The sequence below is a fragment of the Pangasianodon hypophthalmus genome, chromosome 3 (assembly GCF_027358585.1).
Source record: "Pangasianodon hypophthalmus isolate fPanHyp1 chromosome 3, fPanHyp1.pri, whole genome shotgun sequence".
Taxonomy (NCBI): Eukaryota; Metazoa; Chordata; class Actinopteri; order Siluriformes; family Pangasiidae; genus Pangasianodon; species Pangasianodon hypophthalmus.
Genome location: NC_069712.1, coordinates 10,325,636 through 10,344,952, shown reverse-complemented (window position 1 = coordinate 10,344,952; position 19,317 = coordinate 10,325,636). Strand labels below are relative to the sequence as shown.

At 39.7% G+C, this 19,317-nt stretch overlaps 1 protein-coding gene across 1 annotated transcript; it reads right to left on the bottom strand.

The window, feature by feature from the left end:
• Positions 1-17: 17 nt before the first annotated feature.
• On the bottom strand, positions 18-18,929 carry mmrn2a (multimerin 2a). The gene is made up of 8 exons (XM_026936595.3): positions 18,492-18,929; positions 13,302-13,424; positions 13,102-13,208; positions 12,669-12,746; positions 11,728-11,898; positions 6,572-7,017; positions 3,351-4,845; positions 18-1,622 (listed from the first exon to the last, which is right to left on the bottom strand). Exons 1-8 carry the CDS (start codon positions 18,833-18,835, stop codon positions 1,219-1,221), a joined length of 3,168 nt encoding a protein of 1,055 aa, XP_026792396.3. The 5' UTR covers positions 18,836-18,929; the 3' UTR covers positions 18-1,218.
• Positions 18,930-19,317: the final 388 nt, after the last annotated feature.

Sequence of the window (19,317 nt, the reverse complement as noted above, 5' to 3'; positions counted from 1 at the left end):
ATACACATGAAAACACCAGCCTTGCGTTACCTTTATTGCTTTCCGTGCCAGTGAAACAAGTTGTGAAAAACCATGACATGGGTCTATACGTACAGGAAGTGTAAACCAACAGTCCTCATTTTAGTGCCAGACTTATATTATGCTTTATCAAAGTTTTCACGTTTTGCAAAGGTAAAATTACAGGAAAATAAATGATAAAGTTTGAAAAAGTTTGATAAAATGCTCTTCAAAAAATAAATTTGCTTTAAAAATATAAATATGTAAAAGATGATGGGGTTAACTCAAGGTTCAGTTCAGTGTACAATAGAATAAAATAGCACAGGAAATGGTTGCACTCTTTGGCCAGAAGAGAATGTTTTGGAAAAGCAAAAGTTTTTTTTTTTTTTTAAACATTGGCAACTACGTGTCTGTTGTTCATTCTCATTTCTCACTGCTATCCTTGCAGCTTGCTCAATCATGCTGTGATTCATGACACTTCTTTTTTTTACTCCTGTTTCTCCCAATTAAACTTATAAAATGAAACACTTTAACAAATGAACTAGCATCTCTAACATGATGTAGATATTTAAATGTGCCCTGCCCTGCCCTCTGATGATAAAAGGTAACTATTGGTATGTAATTATTACACACCTTTTTAATATAACTTCTGGTTGAATGGGTGCCTTATGAGTTTGCCAAGAAAATACAAATACTGTATGTATGATACTTGTCCAATGTATTCATTTTAAGTAAATATTTACTATATGAGTCTGAGTGCTTGTGGGTCATTTCAAATGTGTATGAGACGAGAGTGTGAGTAGCATGCATTAATGACATGACCTAACTTTGGCAACTGTGTTTTAAGGTGCAGCAGAAATATACAGATATATGGTAAGTTTTTTCACTGAAGTAGTTGGGGCAACCTACCTGTAATAGTAGCCATCATATGTACGTTATATCTATAAACACACACAGTCTAAGCCTGGAAAGAAGTCTCTCAGTCAGTATTGATTTTCAAATAGACCAAATTTGAAAATCTGAAACAATACAGATGCTTATAAAACTGCCACAAGCTGCAAACATCTATACCAATGAACATGTACAAGAGGCTTCTTGTGACAAATCAGTGATCAGGAGAAATCGAAAAAGCGCTGTATTGAAAATAATCAAGATATTGAAGTTTGTTCATTTCTTCATCCCAGTGTGTGTGTTTTTGCGCTTTCAGATGTGAACGTGTGCTCATGTGGTCTGTAGGAGCAGCAGTCCAGCGAAGGTGTTCTCCTGTGGCTTCCCATGCTCCAGTGTTCCCTGCACTAGTTCTAGATGGACCTCTTCACCCTGTTGCAGCTGTAGGAGGCAGACACGAGTAGCAGGTCCTAATGGCTTCCTCATGCTCTGATGCACCGATGCCGCCACTTCCTCTCCTCTCTTCAGCTGGGCTAAAGATGGCCCAGGCCCAAAGTCCAGCGTCAACACAAACAGGTAAACTCCTGCAGTAGGTGCTCGGAATGTGCCTGTTTCAGGTGAGTACATTTGCCCATGGTTTAGGGACATGGTTTCAAACACGACTGTACCAGGTGTGTTAACACCGTCTCTGCTGCTGGCCACAAACATGAGTGGGTCCTCAGGAAACTGACTGTGCACTAAAACAAGAAACAGAACAGCATCTGATTTGATCTGAATGTTCAGGCTTAATTGTTAATATGCAACGTGACAGCATTAGGGCATATGGGTAGTGTTTCTATTCCTCATGCCGCCTCGATGTCACCTCTGGCTTGCTCATTAGGGAAGTAGAGCTACACCTGGATTGCTGTAAAGCTGTTTTATGACAATGTCTATTGTTATTACACAAATAAAATTATATAGATTACCTACCTGTTAATAAGCTCTTAAAACATGATATGAATCTCTTCTTAGCTTGTATAAACACTAATTTTGTCACTTTCAGGGTCAAGTTGGCATAAGACATGAATTTTTTTTTTTTTTTTTTTTTTTTGATGTAAGGTTATGACACTTCCCAGGCTGACTTACATTAGACAGTCATGACTTTGTGGCTCAGCATACTTCTGATATGTCACTCACATAATGGGAATATTACATGCCTTTCCAGGAGAGGTAAACTAAAATTTTATGAACGCCTTGGCATTTTAATGACAGTTCATTATTATGGATTCCGCCTAAGATTTTTTTTAAGGAAAACCTATGAGAATGTCATGATACCACAATGACAGCCTGGTGTGTATTTTCCCTGGCCTTTAAGTGTGCATTTATTTAATTTAATTTCACTAATTAGAATTTTTATTTTTAACAAAACTTTATACATTTCTTGGCACTGTAATGACAGAAATGAAGTCACCACTGTGTGTCATAACAGAAGCACACTGAGCCACCATGACCTTTGAATGCAAGTCAGCCTGTCACATATTACTCAGAAGTTATGTCATCGCTACACATTTGAGTAAGATTTTATAAATGTGTGAAGGTTTGTCAGTTCCCATGTAGCTCCACACATTCCCTTTAAGCAAAGTGTTACTAAAAATGCAACCAGCTTTTGTGTCACAGGATAACATTCAGGTAAAATTATGATAATTGCTCTTTTGCATTATGTCTGGTTAACATTGCTAACAAATGTATAGTTTATATGAATAATATTAACCAAATATCTATAATTAATACCTTATTTAAACTAGAGAGCTCAACATTGCAGTTGAAGTGGCTGTTCACTAGAGGGACATGTTGCTACAGAATATATCAAAAACTGTTAGTTGTTAGTGACACTAACAACATGCCTCAAACCACACTTATCTCAGGAATTTATATTTAAAACAATTTAAGAATGGACTATGTTTAAGCAACTCGGATTGCTATATACGTACAGTTTTTGTCTGAGATCAGTGGCAATTTCACCACTGATTAACCAAAACAGGCCATAAAAAGTTACCACTGCTGTTAAACATAACACAGTTGAATGAGACATTTTTTTGAAAATCGTGTATCACAACTAATTACGCCATTAGTAATTCCCATGGATAAGATTCTTAAATTCTGTTTCGATTATCCATGAGCTGCTTCATTGCTTTACTCATGTCTAATGTGGAAAATATTGCATAGCTGAGTAACTGTAGTGGGAATTGCTACATGACTTAAAGTATCCATCCAATCTCAGTAATCTCTATTTAGATGCTTAACCCAACTTGTTGAAACTGCCTTCAGGACAGATGTTTTCTCTCAAGTCCCAGAACACACAAAATTAAGATTTGACAGTGAACATTCTAGTCCTCTGGCCTAGATTACTTTATTTTGCAATCTGTGCTGTTACACCATTTCTGTATAAAAGTCTCTTTAAAAATTCGCTGTGCTTTATTTCTTACCTGCCGTTTCAAGTGATGTATCCCGCTTGCTGCGCTGTGCACCTCTTGTATCTGCTCTCTCCTTATGCTTCTTTCTTTGAAGTTTGGATTCTTTTTTCTTCATTAATGCAGACAATTTTTCCAAATCTACTTTCACTTCAGACTCTGTTAGACCTCCAGTATTACTGAAAACGCTGTTGAAAATCGTGAGATGATCGTCAAGGCTCTTGCGCACATGTGTCAACTCGGCTTGCAGTTTTCCATCTACATCTCTGGAAGCGGCACCTTTGGTACAGTCGCAGCAGGATGGACATTGCTGTTCTCCAAGTTTGACGACACGTGCTTGAAGCTGTTCCACTGTTTTTTCCAAAGCAAAGAAGTCTTTATAAGCTCTAGAGTCCTCTGAGAAATGGTCAAATTTCTGTTCCTTTTGTCTCCTTTTGAGATCCTCTGCCATCCCTTCTGCCAGCTCCATTGGTTCATCTGCAGTGGGATCTTCAGAGTTAAGCATGGAGGCCAGGCTTCGGCTGTGTCCGTTAATCTGTTCCTGCAGGTCGCTGATCAGCATCTTCAGCACAGGGATGGAGTAGGTTTTCTGGTCTTGTGGGGACCAGTCCATAAACTCCAAAACCTCTTCACCAAGGAGGATTTCCAGTACATCAGTATGACGTATGGCATCTTTCAACAGAGAGCTAAAAGAGTTGAACAGGCGTTTTATCTCGCCAGATTTCTGACTGTCCTTTTGCTGTAGAGCTTCAACATCTTTTTGACTGCCTGAAAGTGAGGTCTGGAGTATGGTTAAGTTTTGTTGTAGTGTTCTGCGCTTCTCTTGCTCAAGCGCCAGTGAGTTCTGCACAGTGTGTAAGCCTAATTTTATCTCTTCCACTGGTGGGCCCCATCCATCATTTTCCCAAATGTTTAACCTCTCTTCTGCTGCACTGTCTAGAGCGAGCCTGTTTTCATTTGCAATCACTGTTATATTAGATACTGCCTGTTTCAACTGCGCCACAGTTGTGCTAAGGCCAGTACAGTCACAATTTCTGCTACCGGAGCTCATGTTCTTATAGAACTGTGTGTACAAATAGTCCGTATCTATCTCCAGGTCCTGGACTGTGCTTTGGAGAATGGAGACATTTTTTGACAGGTCATCAGCATATTTTCCAACTGCCTCCTTTGCCGCATCCACTTCTAGGAAAGCCTCAATGTATCTGTCCTCATTCTTGCGGTCATTCTGGATTACACGCTCCTCTAAGGTCTTCCAGCCCTTTTGCAAGTGTTCTATTTTTTCTGACACTTGGACTTGGTGTTTGTTTAGGGCACTGAACTGTATAGTGTTATTGACCACCTTATTGTCCAGACGGGTAATGGCTTCCCAGACTGCTGTGTCATCTTGAGGCTGTCTACCAGGACTTGGTGTCTGACTTGCAAGTGTCAAAACTCTCTGGATCTCCTCCTCTAACTGCTCTTGTTTCTCTCTTGCCTCTGATAGTGAGGAATTTAGGGAATGGAGACTCATCTGTGATACAACAAACAATCCCGTTAGAGTGTAATGTATTCAAAGAAACAAGCAATAAATTATATTTCTCTAATGACGTTAATAAAAGTGAAAGAATGTCCTTGAGAATAGTCTTGCAAGGTTGATGACTAAAAATTCCCGAGTGATATTTTATAAACATTATACAGAGTATACAGAAACAATTCTACAAAGTGAAGTATTCCTGGAACAGCCCACTCCTGGAACTCTTTTTTGGAATTTTTACTCATCTCATATACAGTCTAAGATATACACTCACCATCCACTTTATTAGGAACACCTGCACATTCATGCATTATCTAATCAGCCAGTCATGTGGCAGCAGTGCAATGCAAAAAAAAAAAAAAAAAAAATTCATGCAGATATAGGTCAAGAGCTTCAGTTAATGTTCACATCAAACATCAGAATAAAGAAAAAGTGTGATCTCTCTGACTTTGATCATGGCATGGATGTTGGTACAAGATGGGCTGGTTTAAGTATTTCAGATACTGCTGATTCCCTGGGAATTTCACACACAATAGTCTCTAGAGTTTATACAGAATGGTGCGAAAAACAAAAAACATTGAGTGAACGCTAGTTCTGTGTGTGGAAGTGCATTATTGATAAATCCTGTTAGAGGCCAGATTGGTTCAAGCTGCCAGGAGGGATATAGTAACTCAAATATTCGCTCTTCACAACCATGGTGAGCAGAAAAGCATCTCGGCATGCACAAAAAAATCAAATCTTGAGGTGTATGGGCTACAACAGCAGAAGACCACATTGGGTTCCACTCCTGTCAACCAAGAACAGGAATCAGAGGCTATCGTGGGCACAGGCTCATCAAAACTGGACAGTTGCAGATTGGGGAAAAAAAAAATTTAACTGGTCTTTTTCCAGTCTTCAGTTGTCCAGTTTCGGTGAGTCTGTGCCCATGATAGCCTCACAATCTTGTTCTTGGCTGACAGGAGTGGAACCTGATATGGCCTTCTGCTGTTGTAGCTCATCCACCTTGAGGTTTGATGTGTTGTGCATTCTAAGATGCTTTTCTGCTTACCACAGTTGTAAAAGGTGCTTATTTGAATTACTAAAGACTTCCTGGCAGCTCAAACCAGTCTGGTCATTCTCCTCTGATCTCTTTCATCAAGGCTGTGTTTCAGCTTACAGACCCTCTGTTCACAGGATGCTTTTTGTTTTTCCACACCATTCTGTGTAAACTCTAGAGACTGTTGTGTGTGAAATTGCCAGGAGATCAGCAGGTTATGAAATACTCAAACCAGCCCATCTGGTAGCAACATCCATGCCATGATCAAAGTCACACGAGATCACACTTCTTCTTCATTCTGATGTTTGATGTGAACATCAACTGAAGCTCTTGACCTGTATCTGCATGATTTTATGCATTGCACTACTGCCATATGATTGGCTCATTGGATAACTGCATGAATGTACAGGTGTTCCTAATAAAGTGGACAATGAGTAAATACGTCTAATGTATATTTCCTATGTCTTGGAAAAAGAAAGCATTTTACCCATATTTGAATTTTATACCTTTCAAAATCTGTCATGAAATCTACATCTGAGTTTGATGACATTTATTTTTTTCCCTTCTGTAATTTGGTATGTTGAATTTTACATGAGGACCTGGTTAAAGCACATCATCACTGACCCAAGACCATTAATATGTATATTACAATAATCGCTGAACTAAATTTCCCCACTACATTCTGACCTGTAGCGTCTTCTGGTGGCGTTTAATTCGGACATCCATGTCAGTCTTCAGACTGGTCAAGTTGTAGTAAAACATGGCCTGCTGTGCATGTAGCTTCTCTTCCATCTCATCACGCTGAAGGCCAAGTTGCATATTCAGTTCCTCCAGCTGCTGAAAGCTATCAGTCATTGCCACGTCCTGCTCCTGCTCCGACTCCTCACCTATTCCATCTACTGCCGGTTTGGACTCTCCCTGTAGCATTTGTTGAAGTTGCAGCTTGGTCATGTCCCTCTGTAAATCCTGAACCTCCTCAGACAGGCGTGCTAGTGTCAGGTTGAAGCTGTCAAATATGGGCTGTAGATGAGACATCATGACATCCTTTAAATAATGGATGGGTACAAGCCCGGGATTTGCATAATGTGTCTCTGGTGGAGGATCTCTGTGTCCATCATCCACAGCGTAGGGCGCTGCAATAAGAAACAATTTCTAAGAATTCACTCAGCAACCTCAATAGAGCATATTAGCATCAATAGTTGACTGTTTTTGACTGGCAGGTCCAGTTGTGACCCTTTTAAAAAAAAAAAAAAAAAAAAAAAACATTTGCTTCCAATCAAGTTTGAGATCAGATATGGATTGCCAAACCAGTGCTTTGTGAAAACAGTTACTGGCATTTAACCATCATGAAAATTCATTATGTAACACATAATGAAACTATTAGATGCAAATAGAAAATGGCCTAAGGTTCAAATGTTTCTGTTTTTGTTACAGTTAAATGGCAGCAAATAAAACTGTTTTAAAACCCCAGCCTTACTGGACTGCCAAAATAGTGATTATATCTTCACGGTATTTCATGCAAGGAAAATTTTATAACTCACTATGTCCTCCAGAGGTCTTCCCCACAACCTTAGACCTATGTGGTGAGATGGGATGGAAAGCTGAATTTTATGGGCATGAGTGTCTATCCAGTCATGTAAAAAATAGTGATCTGCCCTCCTGGGAGTGGGGTATGCTAGTCCTGCAGTAGTTTCCATATTTTTCAAGTCCTGTCATTCTCATATCTGGACAGACTCATTCTCCCAGTCAGTGGCATTTCCTTTCAGGCATGAAAGTGTCATACATATGACAGGGAAGTGTTCGTCACCCAGTGGGCATTTTCTAATTCAACTGAATTACGACTCAGCAGAAGAGGAAAACCCCTGTTCCCCATCAGAGACTAGGCATTTCCCACAGCTTTCAGTAGTCTGGCCATCGCAGCACACACATTATAGAAGTTACAGTTAAGGTGAGGTTAACATGCAGTACAATATGTTAAAAAACAGCTTTTAGCCATAATTGCAATGTTTTGAGCACTTAAGGTAGTATATATTTGCACTTTAATTAGCATTTAATACTGTTGGTCAGGGGGTAGAATAAAAACTGTAGCCTATATGACAACAAACTCATTCAGGGATGGCAATCAGACTGAAAAAAGGCAAGGTGGAGATTTGATGATAGTTACTGTGGCCTGAGTTATTGCATCTAAATATTTCCTGTGATTTCTAAAAACAAAGATGCTTGTTTTTACTTTTATTGAGTATATATGCAGATGAATATATACAACTTGCCAAGGGTTTGTTTGTTCTTTCTTTCTTTCTTTCTTTCTATGCTTGTATTGTAATGTGGATCATTATCATAAAACATTTGCCCATATATGTATATTTTTTGTAAATACTTCACAGCAAATAAATAAAAAAAAATAGTATTTTTTACTTTCACTAAAGCAAGCAGCCTTTGAATACAAAAAAGGATAAAAAGTTTCTTTGACCCATGCACATACTGTATCACCAAGTGCAAATAGCACCTTTTTTTATTGCTTTTTTCACCTAATAAATCCTGTCTGTAATCTGATAAAAAGAAAGCTCCAGGTAATTACTATATAATCTGATTTTTTTAAATTTGGCATATGACAAACTTTTCTTTACCCAATTATGTTTGTTCATAAGGGCCTTTATTGGTTTCCTTGTAATCCTGTAAGAGGTTTAATCCAGTCTCAGATGTATTATGCTGTTAAATAATCTGGTAACTACTGAAATCTGATAATAAGTACATGATGGGTGTTACATCCCTTTTGGTCAGGGTGATCCTTAAAGTCTCTTGCAGTCACTTTTTTTTATTTTTTATTCAACTCTTCCCCTTTCTTCTAATTTTGTACTAATACTTTCCCATACTCTACTAACCTGACCTGGTTGGGCTAAATGTGTAAATGTGTCTATTCCATTACATCACTGCCTCCAGCTGCTATGGAAATGCTATCATAGCTTCTCATATATTTGATGACGGAACATGTTTTCATCCTATATTGCAGCCTGTATATCAGTTACATCCCATTACATCATTCTCTATGTATAATATATTGAGGGACTTTTTTTTTTTTTCTTTTTCCCAGAGAAAGAGCGGATATCCTGGGCAGGAAGCTGCAGTGAGAGGGAGACAGTGAGCAGGAGGAGTCACTGCACAAGGCAACAAAAGTTATGCTTAATGCTGCAGGAACCCTGTGCTCTCTGTCTGTAAGGATATGCAGGAGACAGGCTATCGACCAGACACACTATGATTGTGTATATACAGCAGGACAATGCTCACACTAGTAAGCCTTTACTGATATACGCATGTAGCTAATAGTGATAAAGACAAGCTGAAATCATTTGCATTGTTAGTTAAGATCTAGTTAAGTTTATGTTCTGCACCGTTCATAAGTATCAATCACTTAAAAGACAACAATTTTTTCTTGATAATCTTCTAAGGTAATAACTTTTGCCCACTTGTAAACACGTTGGTTTGATTATGTCCTGATGATCACCATGCACAATGGGAAATTATGCTGGCCAGTAGTACTGTTAAATTTCATCCTCTCTTTCATCAGACAAAAGCATTTAGCTAGTCCATTTTGGAAGACTCGCTTTTCAAATTCTAATTAAATCTCAATGAATACAACCAAACTCAATCTAAACATTCCTTCTTGGCTGTATATCCACCACATGTTCCATCACATTATAGAAGTAAAATGCTTTGTTTTTTGCTTGTTGTGTTTAATGAGACTACAAGCTAGCTAAAGTATTTAATCTAGCATCCTAAAAGGGTTTAGCCCCTGTAACGTCTCTCTGAGGAACCCTACAAGATTCTGCATAGAATCATTAAGGAGGAGATATTAAGAAGGATTTCACATTCAAGAATGGTTCCATGCAGCAGGCGGCTTTGATGGAGTCACATTTTGTCTCCATGTCTGTGTGATTTTCCTCTGAGTTCTCTGCTTTCCTCCCACCTCCCAAAACATGCCAGTAGGTTGATTGTCTATGCTAACTTGCCCCTAGGTATGAATGAGTTTATGAATGTGTGCATGCTGCCCTGTGAAGGACTGGTGTCTCATCCAGGATATATTACTGCCTTATGCCCAGTGTTCCTGGGATAGTCTCCAGATCCACCGTGAGGCTGACTGGGATAAAGGGGTTACTAAAGATGGATGAATGAATGAAAAGGGTCCAAATAAAATCCCTTAGGTAAGGGCCAAATTCACAGAATCTCTTTTTAGTTTATTTTATTTTAGTTTTTTTTAGTTTCTTAAAAAATTATCCCAATAAAAATACTGACAACTTGATCTTGAAGCAATTGTTGCTGCTTATCAATCTGGAAAGGGTTGTAAGGCTGTTTCCAAACAATTTAAAACACATTCTACAGTGAGGAGGATTGTTAGGAAATGGAAGACATTCATGGAAGTTGGCAGTCTTTCCAGGGCTGAGCATCACAACCCCAAACACAAAGAATGTACAATGTTGAAGTTCTTGACTTGATTATCTGAAAAAAGATGGAAAAAAATCTGCCTTTTATGGAAGGGTAGCCAGGAGACAGCCCTTGTTTTCCAAAAAGAACATGCTACCACAACTTAGGTTAGATCTGAAAAGACAACATTTTCAGAGCAGTAACCTTTAAACCACTGAGACCAAAATAGAGATAATGCACAGCACCATGTCTGGTTGGGGGGGAAAAAAAAAAAGTATTACCACAAACACCTCATAACCCCGGACCATCTGTCTGACAGCTGAAGCCTGGCTGTGTCATGAAACTGGGTCATGAAACAGGACTGTGATCCCAAACACATTAAAGAAAAGTGCCAAGATGCAGCAGTTCCCATAAAGATCAATGATCTAAAGCAATAAAGTACGAAAGAGTTGGCAAACTTTCCACCTAACTGATGTGAGAGACTTCTATAGATAATAATTACTTCAAGTTATTATTGCCAGGAGTGTTTCTATAAGCTACTGAATAATTGGGTGTACTTACATTTGCCCATATAGCTTCTGAACATTGGCTGACTTTTGTTAAATAAATAGAATGATGGAATTGGTTATGTAGTTTTGGTTAATAATGTCAGATTTACTTAATTTTAGGACTTGGTGATATTTTAACCCAATAATATTTTGTCTTGATATACGCTATATGGCCACATACCCATATGTGGGTGTTCCCCAAACTGTTCCCACAAAGTTGTAAGTACATAATTTCCTGGGAATGTCTTTGTATGCTGTAGCGTTAAGATTTCCCTTCACTGGAACTAAGGGGCCCAAACCTGTTTCATCATGACAATGCCCCTGAGCATGATCCATAAAATGGCAAATGGTTTGCCAAGGTTGAAGTAGAAGAACTAGAGTGGCCTGCACAGAGCACTGACCTCAACCCCACTGAACACTTTGGGATTGATTGGAACGCCGACTGCTCACCAGGCCTCACTTGTCTTCATTGCCTGACCCAACTAAAGTTCTTGTGCCTGGATGAGCACAAATCCCAGAAGAGTGGAGACTGTTATAACAGCACAGGGGGACCAATTCCATGTTCATGCCTTTGGTTTTGGCATGGGCACATATGGGTGTCATTGTCAGATATCCACATGTTTTTGGCCATATAGTGTATCCAGTCATGGAATTGAAAAAGGGTGTACTTTTTTCCTCATCCTTGTGCTGCCAGGTTATTAGGTATGCCGAGCAAGTAACAAATAAACCAGCAATTTGTATTTTCTGGACTTAAAGCCCACCTTAGGATATTACCCTCCCTAACTTTTAGCCTTTCAAAGATTCTTGGGAACTTTTGAATATGTCCACCTGAAATAATAATTCCTTACATAGCAGAGTTTTAAATCCAGCACTTACCGCCTCTCTCATAATGAGGCTTATGGCCAGTGTGTTGGCTTGGAGTGTAGTCATAGCTGTGCTCTTCTTCCGTTTGGTTCTCCTCAGACCTCAGGGACTCATATAGCGAACGCCTGGACTCTTGATGGTCATTCTGCTCCTGGTTTTGGTGGTGGGTTAGCATCTCAGTTCCTGAGGAGAATACAAGCAGTTTGCTTGCTTAATGGAATATCTTTAAAGTTACACTTATTTTCAATATCACCAGTACTCTGATGCAGAAGCTTTTTTCCCCCCACTTTGCTTAGAAACCATATCAACTCATTGAACTCGGTCAACTCAGGACTTTGTTAATCTTCCCTGTTCATTAATATTTCACAAAGTTAGCCAAAGCTGGAAATTGACGTCAGTCTTATTTGGTTAAATTCTGTTACATTTTTGGCTTGTCTTGTCTTGATCTTTCTAAACAAAGTGTGTTCTGTGGAGATGGTGGGTATTTGGGTGTATTCCATGATAACATAGTAAGTCTCTTGTTTGCATGCCTTATGTTGTATGGTAAACCAGCCAAAATCCCAGGTCTATTTTAGATCTGTGATATTTTCAATGCCCTGAGAAATACTATTATTTCACTTAGTGTTTTTGTGTTTTGTATTTAGTGTGTGCTTTAATGGAGGCACATTCTGTTTTGGGTTCTCCAAGGGAGCAGTGGCAGGCCAGTCACACACCCTACTCAGTGGCCTTGCTCAAAGTCCTGGCAGAAGTTGATGTTCACACACCCTTTCCCTTCTCCCATGAGGGTGATGACCTTCCCACAGTCAGCTACCGATTTGACTCATGCCTCATTGTTTCCTCAGTTTGTTTTGCTACAACGAAACGGCCAGTGAAGTAAGCAGGGCTCTCTTTCAGTGTGCTTGCTTGAAGCAAGTAAACTTGCAGTAAATGCAGGTCAAATCATGGACTAATACCTGTATCGTTGAGCTCTGGACCTCCTGGATGAAGCCTGATGTCAGTATTGGAGATTTCAGAGACATGGCCGTTTTCCACTGGAGGACAGAAAAGATACAAAAGGTGAATTGGTTTCTCGCCTAAGTTTTCTGTAAACATGACCCCTTTCCACTAGATCAGCTAAAGGCTATTTTAAAGGCCAAAAGAAATATGGTCTAAATTAGCTGTTGAAAGATGGTCACAACATTGACTTTTGGAAGTGTTCAAACAAGAGCACAAGACTGGCTTGAAGTGCATCCAGAATGTCATGACTTTATCAGTGCTAAAGTAAAACATTGTCAAAGACTGACAGGTTTTGAAGTTTTACTGAACAGTATGCTGTTATTATTTTTATTTTTAATCTAGAACCACAATTTAATTAAAATTTATTATTCTTCTGTGACCATGTAGTACCAATATCCTCGCAGTTCTCTCCACCATGACCAGGGCAACATCTCCACAAGAGTGCTGTGAAGATCTTCTGCTTCTCTCTGTACACCGGCCGAGTAGACAGCTTGTACCTACATAGCAAAAACACATATAATAATGTTATTGTCAATTGTATTTGCAGTATTTGGGATTAACACCACAAAAATGGTTTGGATCTCACTCACATGACCAGATGGCAGTCTGGCGTCCCATTAGGGCAGGGACTCTGGGACTTGATAATGTATTTCTCACTACCGCAGGACACTGCCATGGTGACTACACGCTTTTGCACAAATGCACACCAGTTTCTGCAAGAAAACAGCAGTAGTAGAATTAGCCAGATTAAGAGAGAAGGCCCCTAGATGTCAAGTGTGTGTGGTGCAGAGGTATTTGATGCCTGGAATAAGGTAATGCCTGGAAAGCTAAACTAAGCCAGTTGAGTGACCTGAGTGAGGGGGTCATGTGAGAGAACTTTAGGGTGTACTGACCAGGCGAGCAGCAGCATTCTGAGTGCTCTGTAGAGGAGATAATGCATGGAGGAATATCAGGAAGTACAGACTTGCAATATTGGAAATTAGAGCTCGTTTGAGAATTAGGTTTCCATAGTTAATAAATATTACATTCCTCAGATGATGTGAGGAAGAATTCTGGAAGATCTGTGTGTGTTGGATGGACTTTAAGGACATAACAAGAGTTTTGTATTCTTGATTCACAGCCAAAAAAAGAAGATGAAAAATGTTTGCCCAAATGAGTTTTTTTTCTGCCTATAACATAGATTGACACCTCAACTTCTAGAAATCATCAATTTATTTCACTAAAATTATGTGGCAGTGTTGTTATTTACTTTTTAATCTTTCCCTGGTTTTTCCAACAAAGATCATTTTGGATAAAGAGACAGTCAGGCTTCCTGAAGATGTCCAAAGCCTCCCTAGTTCAGTGTGATTCTTATACAGTGAATGTCAGGCTTTGATCAAGTTGTTGGTTAATTATGTGCCATAGCGAAATGGACATAAGCTTAATCAATCAATATATTTGTAGTCAGACCAGATGTCAAAATGACCTTGATGTTCTGGCATCACGGTCGGAATAGAGTTTTTGAATATAAATTTCTCCATTTTCTCTTTTTGTGGTAATCAGACTTGCTACAACTTTACTATATATTTAATTTTTCAGAACTATATTTAGTAGACAATTTCACCATGTAAAGGGTTTTCCCAGGCCACCACATATAGGTGACTGTATCTAGGTGTGACTGGTGCAAATACGATGACTCTGTACCCGTGGTATTTCTCATAGATTTTCAGGAATCCTTACTGCCTGGTTAAAAAACATGATAATTTCTGAAAACAGCCTTGCATACTCCTGCTTCTTGCCTAATATCCAAAAAGTCCACTGAGAAATTGCCGAGGGGTTCTTGCTCCACACAGTGGGGGTCATTAGGGAGTTATCTAGACTTGATAAAAAGTATTATGTTTGAAACAACAGTATTCATCATAACATCTGGTTGTAGTTAATTTGTTAGATGAGATGGAGGATACAATCTTTTGATAAGCTGAGTGCCATATCACAGATGTGAGATCTGTCTGTTCTCACCTCTTTTATTGATGTATTTCCTGTGGGAGTAAGGGAAGATGAAATTTAGATAACAATTTGTTATTTTTACTTGTTCACTCCTCTTGGAGAACATGAGTAAGCCAGTATACATTCTGTCATCATCAGCCAAATCCACTGTTCCGCTGTGGGCTATGGTTTTAAACCATATGTATGTGTGGGAGCATGAGACTAACAGACTAATCTTTGTGTTGTTTGTGTACCCTTCAATGGCCCTGTTTTTTGTTTGTTTGTTTTTTTCCCCTGATCTTTAACTGATCTTTGACTGATTCTTGCTAATTAATGTTACTCATTTGAAATCCAGCAAAACAAAAACCCTCTTGATTCTTCTTTGAGCAGACACACTGGAATTTCATGCTACATACTTAATGATCACTTCCCTTAAAGCAATCTGAAATCAAATTGTCCTTTTTATCTTGTTAGTTCATGTCCCTTGTAATATTGTGCTTGGTTTATCATTAATCCATAGAACACAAAATTCATATTCTTTCATTAAAAGCTAATGGCATTTTCTTACCTCTGAACTTCACCTGAATTTCAGTGACGTCACCTTGCACATGCTGCAGCAAAACATGTAAAATAATAAATGCATACTTTTTGACCTCCTCCTCCCTCTAGCCCCAATATCAAAAACCATGGAATGGCCACTTTTCACAATCTGAAGTCCAGCTATTCCCACCCAGATATCATGAATATAATATCCTTACCCTGAATATCATTAGGAATTCTAATATCTATTTGACATGGGTAGGGATCTCTAGCAGGTCAGCTATAAGCTTTGTAGCACAATATACCTGGACTTCATATCATTATGTAATTATTGATGCTTAAACCGTGGTGTAAACAGGGCAGAGGGGCATTTAGTAATCATGTGTACTTCCTTGACCCAAGGACAAATTGGTTTATCCAGCTGACTCCAGTAAAGGAGACACAAGAAAGAGTCACATGGAGAGACATATGGTCCTGTTCAAATCAGGAGCTACGTCTTTAAGTAGCAGTGGTTCCAGCAGGGAACACTAGGAAAGTTTATCTTGGCAGCATGGTCTTGTTAAAAACAGTATGGAAAAAAATTCTTAAAACAACTTCTTTTCCCATCCACTGCCCATTCTACCTACTTCTCATTCACAATAGATTACCAAGCGTTCCAGAAGCAAGGAAAATATAGTATGAGGGAGCTACTGTCTCTTCTTACATGACTTATTACATGTATTGACTTGTTTTCTTTTGTTTGTTTCTGCTTTTTATGTTTTGGCTTGACCATGAGCAGCCTGACAGTGCTGCGCTATGTCCATATGAGTCACTTCCTGCTGCCTGCTGACCTCATGGATATACATCTTTGTAAGCATTGTGTTTCTGTCAGATTATCCTGTTCCAGATGCATTGCTTCCTCACAGGAAGGAAGAGTATGATGGTGTCTGTCTTTTAGGCTCTCCTCAGCCTACGACCCTCATTTACTCAATAAAAAGAAATTCAACATCTATCCTGTAGTACCTGACATTGTATGTTCACTGGAGAAGCACAGTCCATAAAGTGCACAGATATCCTTTCCTGTCTGTTTTAACTCCTCTTGGTTATGACATAAGAACCACGTTTCGCAATGTACTCCTGTTAAAGGTTTGTGTTACAATCTTGCCAGTGTTTTGATCCCTGCTAGAATAGATATCTACATCCTGGAGAGATAAAATCAGGTTGTTTTATTTTTTTAAACCCTAAACTGTAGCACACAATGATCTGATGTTGGTTTAACTACAAGATCAGTTAGACCTAGATGACTAACTGTGATATGTTCAGACCTTGAGTAAGAAAATAACCTGTGTTATTTTCTTAACCAAGGTCTGAACATATCACAGTTGGAGCAACATACACGGTCCTAACTTTAAATGAAAGCAGATTAACTAAATCCAGTACAAGAAACTGAATGAGTAAAGAAGGGATTGGGAACATAGCAACAGGGCACAAAGGGATAGAAAGAGAAGGCAGATCAGAATGCCCCGTTTATAAAGTTCATGGGGGGCAAATGAAAGGCAGAAGGGAAGTTTGAGGTGCAGTTGAAGTTTGGCCAGAATTGGTATCTGATTTTACCCAGTGCTCATTCATCTGATTTGCCAAAAGGTTTCATTTCATTGGTGTACATGTTGACTTTTTTCAGAAGGTGAAACTCGTTTTATTCACTTTTCCAGTCCACTGGAATTGAAGAATGTTAAAGGTATTTGCACAAGAATTTGATTCTACATCCCCAGTCCCCAACTAAAATCCTCCAGTTCTTCAACGCAGTTTTTCCTGTAATTACACCGTGTAATTCTCTGCATCATTGTCCCGATCCTTCACTGGCTCATTCAGAGATGCCCATGCGTGCAAATACTCAACACTATTCTGAAAAAATCCCTTTTCTCTTTGTCCCCAAAAGGCATGGACCACCCCTGATCACATCTGCTCTTTAATTGGCCCTTCCTCAACAGCACTTAACTTTTATGATAAACATTTTTCTGAAGGCTAATTTTGTTCCAGATTACACTCTGAGTGTTTTTCACTGGGAAGCCTTTAAAGTCTGAGACTATGCTTAGTTTGAAAATGATATATTGAGAACCAGACCGTAGTGTATTCGAAATTGGGGCCAAAATTGCCTTCCTTCCAAAAACAGAGCCTTTTGCAATCACCTGCACTGTCTGCCACGGGGCCTCAACACTTAAAGAACTGGCTAGTTGTTAATCTTTGAGCTGGCATAGTCACTGACAGACATTATACACCAGGGAGTATCCTATTTGTTTTCTTCTCTCCAGCACAGACCATGAACCACATGCCCTTATCTTAAGCCTGCATTTCATTATGAGGATACGAGCAAGCTCTCTTTTGAACAGTGGCAAAGACAAAGACTTCTAAGTAGCTTGTCTTCTGATGAACTAATGGCAGCAGTTTGGGAAAAGGCCCTTTGGGAGCACACTATGAGCAAGCCTGCCTTGTTACAGAGCAATCTGTGATGTGATGGATGTGCTCAAGTTAAAATAGTGATGGTCTGCCGGAATCCAGCTCTAGTGCAAAACCCAGCAGCAGCATGGTTCAGACCTTAAAGGAAACCTGCTTGTCCTTTTGGGGTAGTTAGGATGGATTGCTATTGATTAGCTCTAGGTAAAAGGAAACACATGCACTTCTGACACTCTTGGGATGCAGATTTCCATGCCATAAGAGCAAAACTGGCCCAGGCACCTTTAGAACAGCTGTATTTGAGAATCTCCAGCCCAGACTTTGTGGGGGGTAATTGTAGATGTTTGCTGAAACTCAGCTTTTGTTTAACGAACTCTCAGCTTTTGTTTAGTTTCCTTGTCAACTTAGCAGCAATTACAAGAGAGATCAAGAAGATAACTGCTTGCATGGGGAGGGCAGCCTGAGAGTTGCAGAATGATGGACGTGTTCTCAGAAGACACCCATGTTTCGCTTGTTTGTCCCTTGTTCTTTTATTGTTTTTACAGCTTTTGCTTCGTGACTAGCAGCTCTGGTGCTAACTGGGTGGCTCTCCACCCAAAAATAATGAGCTGCTAAAAGTAGCAGTATGTCCACTTTTTATGACCCACATCGTAGCCAGATCACTCAGATAGATGTTTGTTTTTATTTTTTCTAATCTGCCCACCCTGAATCCTGTGCAAAAGACAGACATTGCTGCTTTTGTTAGCAAGCAGGCTTTGTAGCTTCATGAATGAAGTATCTATATGAATGAACAATGAATGAATGGTAGATACTTGCAAAAGAGCACATCATGATACACTTACCCCATGCGTGTTGGATTGTTATTGCTGTAGGTCTCTGCTGAACCATTTTCTGAATCCACAGATAGATCCTCAGATGGATGCCCGTGATTGGGGTTAACATGCCCATGCTCCAGTGGGTAATGTACAGTTTCAGAGACATCAGGGCTTTCTTTATGTGCTCCAGCACTGTGATGACCTGCTCCAAAATGTCCATATTGGTCTCCATGATCCCAATCACCTTGGTGTTGGTGTGGTATGTGCTTTAATTGCTCCTCCTCTCCGTCTTTCAGCTCTTGAGCTCTGGGCCAAACATCAGACCGTGCTGCCAGCAGCAGGCCCTGCAGTAACAGAAACACTTTGACCATGTCTGCTTGCTTCCTCCACTAAACACACATACACATGTGTGCTATCTTCCCAGCCTCTGACTCCTCAGTGAGAGCAATAGTTGCTTTAAAGCTGTTGTTGCTTTTTGGACACACCTCCCCATCTCAAAAATCTCTTTTGGTGCCCCCCGCCTCCGATCAGGCCCCAAGTGTACTCCTCCACAACCCCCCTCCTCTCCTCTCCTCCTCCTTGTAATGGTTTCAAAGTCCTGCAACAATCCACGGAAATGAACCTCCCACCAGCCCACCTCCCCTGGAAAGGTCACAGAACTTGAAACAATGCAACTGAGCTGCTCTCCAGCCTGCAAATCAGCCTTTCTTACTCCCCTGACCCACACACACACAGTGGTCTGCTAGGCCAATGAGGAAACAGGCCATTTCTCTTGGCAGTTCACTGGAATTTCTGTCCTCATCATTTCTCCTGTGCTCCAGGCTGGTCAGGTTTAGGAAAAGGATGTTGAGAG